This window comes from Pteropus vampyrus, unplaced genomic scaffold (genome assembly GCF_000151845.1).
Source record: "Pteropus vampyrus isolate Shadow unplaced genomic scaffold, Pvam_2.0 Scaffold326, whole genome shotgun sequence".
Taxonomy (NCBI): Eukaryota; Metazoa; Chordata; class Mammalia; order Chiroptera; family Pteropodidae; genus Pteropus; species Pteropus vampyrus.
Window position 1 is genome coordinate 1562694 of NW_011889107.1, and position 7510 is coordinate 1570203.

General features: G+C 37.9%; 1 protein-coding gene across 17 annotated transcripts in view; it reads left to right on the forward strand.

The window, feature by feature from the left end:
* SCMH1 (Scm polycomb group protein homolog 1) overlaps positions 1-7510 on the forward strand; it is a 120855-nt gene that overhangs the window by 74452 nt on the left and 38893 nt on the right. For all 17 annotated transcript variants that reach the window (XR_002776770.1, XR_002776771.1, XM_023521973.1 and 14 more), the window contains 2 exons: positions 3633-3865; positions 7141-7267. Coding sequence is in view for 15 of the 17 variants with exons in the window: in XM_023521973.1 (XP_023377741.1) it covers positions 3633-3865; positions 7141-7267 (360 nt within the window). In the remaining 2 variants the exon portion in view is untranslated. The remainder of the gene's footprint in view (positions 1-3632; positions 3866-7140; positions 7268-7510) is intronic.

A 7510-nucleotide genomic window follows, 5' to 3' on the forward strand; every position in this document is an offset into this window, starting at 1 on the left:
TTTACATATTTTGTGTTATTAGGTACATAGAAATTGAAGGTTATTATAGATACCTTTTGCATTCATTGACTACAGTCATATGCCTCATATGATTTTTCAGCCAACAGTGGACCGCGTATCGATTATAATGGAGCTGAAAAACTCCTATTGCCTAGTGATGTCATAGCCATCGTAACATCGTAGCACAACACATTCCTCACATAATGTTCACGTTTAGATGGGTTTAGATACACTGATACTTACCATTGTTTTACAGCTGCCTGCAGCAGTCAGTAGGGTAATATGCTGTACAAGTTTGTAGCCTAGGAGCAGTAAGCTATATCATCTAGATTTGTGTAAGTATACTCTATCATATTTGCACAATGATGGAATTTCCTAACGACACATTTCTCAGAACATATCCCTGTTGTTCAGTGGCACATGACTGTATTTTGTCTTGATGAAACATCCCTTTTTAGGTTAGTCATACTCCTTTTCTAAAAACTGCTTTGGCTGATACTACTATAACCACAAGATCTCTCTTTCGGTTAATGTTTACAGGGTATATATTTTTCCATCTGTTTGTTTTTGTCTTCTTATGTCATTATATTTCCAGTATCCTTATAAACAGATATAATTGGGACCTAGGGTTTTTCTGGTCTGGTGTGTTAATTTTTTCCTATTAATTGTTTTACTGAATCCACTTGTGTTTAGTGTAACTATTTGTATTTAAGTCTACTATTTTGAATTTTGCCATTTGTTTTTGTCTGAGTTCTTCCTCATGTCTTTATTCTTTTTTCTTGCTTTCTTTTGGATTAATCAAGAATGTGTTATTGTTCCATTTTTCTCTCCTTAGCTTTTAGCAATACATTCTTGTATAATTCTTTGATTCGTTACCCTATATAAATAGGCATCCTAGATTTATTAAAGTCTACCTTAAATAAGCTCTCTAACCACTCCCCAAATAATGGTAAATTCTTAACAAAGTTTGGCTCCATTTACTGCCCCCCCCTTTCATCTTTCGTACTATTGGTTTCATGTAATTTACTGATACATATATTATAAACCCCAAAAGCTATTTTTTAAATTCTTGTTCTAAATATTCAATATTTGTTTGTATTTTCCCACATATTTACCCTTTCTTATGCTGTTCATTCCTTCCTACAGATCCATCCTTCCATGTGGGATTACTTTCCTTCAGCTTGAAGAACTTCCTTTTTATTTCCTGTAGTTTAGGTCTGCTGGTGACAAATTCTCTCAACTTTGATTTATGTGGAAATATTAATACACCTATGTTTTTGAAATCTATTTTCACTGGGTATAGAACTCTAGGTTGGATGTTTGTATATATCTTTTATCTTTAAATGACTAAAATATATAAACGGGCAACCTAGAGTTCTATACGCAATGAACATATCTCTATTCCTTAGATATGGGCCCTCTTGGGCTCATGATTGAGAACTTAATAGGTCTCCATCTCCTCAGCCTAAAAAAACTGCAAGAGATTGTCCTACCTTTGAGAGATTCAGGGCTTAGTTCTTTGACCTCTCACTTTTCTTAAAATTTCAAAATATAATATTTATCTTGAAGAGTCGACCAGCTATGTGTTTGAGGTAGACCTCCTCCTTCTAGTGGGACCTTGTCTCCTAAAACCGCAAGATCATGGGAGATTTCATTCTTCCTTTTAAAAGCTCTCAGCCTTGCTTTGCAGCTCGAGCGTGCATGCTTAGAACTCAGCAAATATCCCCTGGGGAAAATTGGCCACATACATGGAGCTCCTCAAGTTCCATTCTGTCACTACAACCTCTCCTGTTTCTCTTTCCTCCAGTAGAGTCCCTCTGAACTGGCCAAGCCTAATCCTTAATTCATGCTGCAAATTGGCAAATGCCCTCAGGAAAGAAAACAGTCAGCTATCTCAGAAGCCCATCCCACCCAGGTCTGGAATTCCAGTTCATCTAATTCTCTTGTTTTCTACAACACTGCAATGTTTTTTACAATCATTTATCTGACTTTTTCTAGTTGTTGCATTAGCAACATTGCACTGCCATAATCTATTATGTTCTATTATGTTCCACCTGGAGTATAAGAAGCATTACCTTTGACCTGCCTACTATAATTAGGTTTTTTCAATCTAGTCTCCCCAGTTCTACTCCTTTCCTGCTCCCTCCCAGAGGAGCCAGAATGTTTTTATTAAGTATATCTTACCACTCCCATTTTTAAAACCCTCCAGTGGCTTCCTTTAATAGTTAAAATAAGTTCAGGTTCATTTTCACAGTGTGCAAAGTCCTATATGATCATATCACTACTCCCTTTCTAATCTAATCCTCTTCCACCTTCCCCTTTGCTCACTCAGTTCCATCTATACTGACCTCCTTTCCATTTCTGAAACATATTAACATATTCCCATTGCAGAATCTTTGCACTTATTATATACCTGCTACTTGGAAGGGCTTAGTTCTTTGACCTCTCAGATCTTCATAAGGCTGTGACTTTATTTCATTTGGGAGCTCTGTGCCAATGTCACCTCTTCAAATAGGGCTTTCCTCATCCTCCTATCTACTTATCTTGCTTTAGGTTTAATCACAGCACTTACCTAACATTATATTGTATATTTATTTGTATATTTTCTGTCTCCCCTTAGAAAATAAGGTCCTCCAGAGTAGAAACTATGTCTGTTTTGTTCACTGTTCTATCCCCAGGGCTTAGAACAGTATATAACTTATAGTAAGTACTCAATAACTATTTATGGAATGAATTAGATATCCCTTACCTTGAAAATTTCTCAGTTTAAGGAGAAGGTGAATGATTGGAGTAAAATTGAAAGTAGTCTAACATAGGTGTCTACAGAATGCTTTGGGGGAGAGTATAGTAAGACAAGGCTTAAGTAAGGAGGTGGCCCTGGAGCTGAGTCTTGAAAACTGAGTATTGATGTATATCTGACCAAGAAGAATAGAGAACTCAACATACATGAATGACATGGTGTTCAGAAAAGAGTGGGTCTAGAACATGGGGGCAGGTGACAGGAAATGAATTCAGCCATACTAGAGAACAAGGCAGGGGCAAAGTCACAAATGTCCTTGGGTATCAAGATAAAGAATTTGAACTACCTTAAAGGTAACATGGAGCAAAGATTTTTAAGGTGAGGAGAGATGCTATCAGATGTATGTATATCCACATATTTCACTACTCACTGCAATAATCACACTAAAACTTAAGTAGATTGATGTAGAAAATCCCTGACTTGGTTGAAGGGCCTAGTTTCAAAACAGAAGTCCTCATCTCGACATCCATAACCTAAGGACACCCTCATTTACTCTTCTGAGCCTCAGATCTTTATTCTTAGCGGGAAAGGATTGTAGGCTTCTAAGAGTCATTCCATCTCTGAGCCGATGGTTCTGTTTATATGCCTTAGAGAGAAAAAATATATATACATTTTCTGCATCTCCCAGAAATAATGAAAACTTCCAATTTTAGCCAATCTAAATTCAATTCTCCTCTGAGATTTTCTAACATTTAGGTCAGATGCCAGGAAACTAGCTTCTTGAGATAAAAAACCCAAGTAGAAGTAGCAAATCTTTTTTTTTATTATTATTCTGGCTGGGATGGGAATGTAGATGGGAAGAAGAGTGATAGAATGAGTCTTTTTCTTGCAGTTGTGATTCCAAAGAGTCCCTATCCTGCATCCGATGTGAACACTGAGAAGCCCAGCCTCCACAGCAGCACCAAAACTATCTTGGAGCATCAACCAGGGCAGAGGGGGCGTAAACCAGGAAAGAAGCGGGGCCGGACACCCAAGCCCCTAATTCCCCATCCCATCTCTACCCCATCCAAGTCAGCTGAACCTTTGAAATTCCCAAAGAAGAGGGGTCCCAAACCTGGCAGTAAGGTAGGTAAAAATGTGGGTTTCCCAGAAAGGGATAAAGGGTTTTAAAGGGGTAACTCATCCATATCCATCCGTCTTGGAAAGGGGCATGTCTAGCCCTATTCTCTACCTTGTGTATGCTTTTAAGAGGAATCTCCTAGATTGTCATCCCTACTTAGCTACTTATGTGGAAGTTGATAATATTAAACATAGGATTTTGACTTTGAAAATTACTCACATGCAAGGGAATTCTGGTCTGATGTCTTCCATAGATGGAAAGCCCTGCTCCTAATTGTTAACCTACCCAGAGTAGATACCCAGGCATGTGAACAGAAAGAGCAAATTGACTCTGTAAATGTATTTCTTTTTCTATTCCTGCCCTTTTTAAAATATATATATATATATTGAATACCTACTAAATATCAGGCTCTGTATCAGACACCATTACGTACATATCATAATCTTCACAAAACTCTAGGAGATGAGTAGTATTAATGTTATTTAATAGTTAAGTAAATTGAGACTTAGAAATATGAATTGACTTCCCTAAGGTCACATAGCTAATAAACAGCAAAGGCTACAGAGATTGGGTCCCCACATCTTCTAGTGTCAAGGCTAGTGCTGCCTTACTGCATATTCATTCTCTCACGTTTCTCGCGGGAATCAACACTTACCTCTAATGTAGGAAAAGACTGCTGAGTCAGGCTTCACTGAGCACTTCCTGAAAGTACAGTTGTGACCAGTTCTTCATGACTATCTTACCCTGTTGAGATTGCTCTGCATTTCCCTCCTAAGCCATACTGAGTTCCAGTGTGGAGATAATACCTAGTTCTCCCTGGACATTCCATTCCAATCTCAAGTTGGTTTGGTTTTGTTTATCAGCTCCAGCCAACTTCAGTCCTAGAATATAAGCTCTTCAAAGTTGAGAACTAATCTTTTTCTTCTCTTTTTCTCCTGCAGTGCCTTATATCTCAGTCTCTTGGGAGATGTTCGGTATATGCAAGGTGGATGGATGGATGGTTTTAGTGATGATGTTCCAATTGAGATTGTCTCTTATTTATTGACTTAGAATTCTTGATGTCACATCCTGATCTTTGTGTGTAACACATAATGCTCCTGACCTGCTACCACTAATCCCTAACCTAGGTCTTCAGTTTTGTCTCCATTACTCTCTTCTCATTCTCATGTGATAGAGGAGACACTAAAGTCCCTAAGATTCCAAGGCCATAGAAGCTATGCTTTGATGATATGAAGGCATCTTGAGGACAGTCAGATTAAAGAGGGAGAACACTTGTCCGTGAGGTTCCAAAGACAGAAGTAGAAACAATAAGCAGAAACTCAAGCAGATAGCTTTGTCTCAACATAAAAGGAGCAGTTAAATCTATCCCCAGATGGAAGTAGTGATCTCCCATCACTAGAGGTATTTCATCAGGAACTGGATGACTGTATGGGAGGAACGTTTTCAGGGACAGGGAAGTAGTATTGGATGCATGGTTGGAATAAATAGACTTTAAGATCCTTCAAAACCTAAGAGCTACGATCCTGTAATCGCCTCTGCTGTGCTTCCTTAGGCAGTGCTAAACATAGTAGCCAAAGTCCTCTTTCCTTCCAGCACTCTTGAAAACAATAATTCTCATCTTATCCTGTACTTTATGGCCTGGCATTTGACTCTTTAATTTCCCTTCCTGTCCTTTTTGCCTATTTCTATAAGTGTATATCCCTTCCACTTAACCCATGACCTTTATATTCCTTTCTAAAGCAAAGTCATCTTGTGACTAGAACATAGGCTTTGAAGCCAGACATACTTAGGTTTATATCTCATTTCCACCTGAGTGACTTTGGGAATTCTTCTATAAGTGAGGCTGTGGGCTCCAGTTTTCCCACCAATAAAATGGAGATGAGGTAATATCTGAGTAGATGCAATATATGTAATTGCACCTATGTCAACTAAAAATAATGTGTTTCATCTTTCTGCTTTCTTCTACAATATTTGGGCACCTTACTTACCAGAGTTGTTCTTTCAAGGACCCTATGAAATCCTACCAACAACTCAGTAAAATTGAACTGATATTCCTTTCTTCCCTAAATGCTTATTTGGATTTTTACTTTTAGTAATATCAAAAAATATGAGGAGATGTCTATGTCCCTTTTGTGATTTGCACATTTTCATAAGTATTTTCAGTACTTTCACAGGCAAGGCTATCTTATAATTTATGCTTGCTGTCATTGTGCTATCTCTTTAGATAATACATTCCTATAAAGTAAACAGGTTTATACAGCTCCCAGCAATATACCCTGTGTGACATTTAGTAGACGAGGATTTGTGTACCTCAGTGACAACTGTTTTCCTTACATTCAGAAAGGCTTTTAGAAAACCTTATCTTAGAAAGAACCTTCTGAGATCTTTGTCTCCCAGAGACTGCCCTGACCAGCATAGAGGAGATACTAGATGTCTCAAATCATTTTTATTATTTCTCCCATTATTAGATTTCTATACTGTATGCTTTGTTGAAAAATATTTATTGAGACATATATGCCAAGTGCCATGCTAGGAATGGTACTCAGAAGCAGACTCTCAAGGAGTTCCAGGCTAATAGTGTACACCAATATATAAATATATAATGACAATACGTTGTGACAAATGCAACAATACAAAGTACAGAAATAGCACAAAAACAATAACTAGAGAAAATCTAGAAACGCTTCTTGAATAAACTGATATTTTTAAGATAAAAAAAGAAAGGGCATTTCAGTCAGAGGGATGGTTTATTATGGTAAAAGTGTGGACCACGTAAAACTGCAAGGTTTTTAGAGAAGTGATATAGTTAGAGATTACTAGATTATAAGGTTAAGTATAATAAATGGCAGGTAATGAGCTGAAGAGGTAGGCAGAGGAAAGTAGTTTATGAGTTGGGGAAGGTTCATTTCTATTTTTCAAGAGAGAGAAAAAGTACAAAGTAATAACGAAGTCAAACCACAGCATTTTTCCCTTTTTTGCTTTTGTCTGCCCAACTAATAAAGAACTTCAAATCATAATGTTGCTTCTAGTATGAAAAAACAGTGAATTAAGCTCTGGCTTTACAGAAGCCCAGAATCTTATACGTAGACTCAGAAAATACTTACTAAGCATCTACTGTATATACAGCTTTGGGCAAGATGACTACTGGAAAACAGATAAAACACAGCCCTATCTACAGATATATTTCAGTTTCATGGATGAATTAAGCGCTAGAAATAGAAGACTAAGAAGACAAGTTACCTATCATGGGTAGCAAACTTTTCCCCATCCGTTTTGACAGAGGAAACCTCGGACTTTGCTGAACCCACCACCCACCTCACCAACAACCAGCACCCCTGAACCGGACACCAGCACTGTACCCCAAGATGCTGCCACCATCCCCAGCTCAGCCATGCAGGCCCCCACAGGTAAGAGCAAATCATAGTGCTAGCTATAAAAAGCCCCAGGCCCAAGTGTCTGTACTTTCTCTTGTCTTGCACCAATAATTAGCCCTCTGTACATTATAAACATAAATAGGATCTTTTTTTAAAAAATGTCCCTTTGGCATTAGATATAGTTTCAGAGAAACCTCCATCCTGTCAAAACAATCAAAGAAACTTGGGTAAATATTCTGTGAACTCAGAGTTGAGGAGCTGGTACATGAGAGTGGG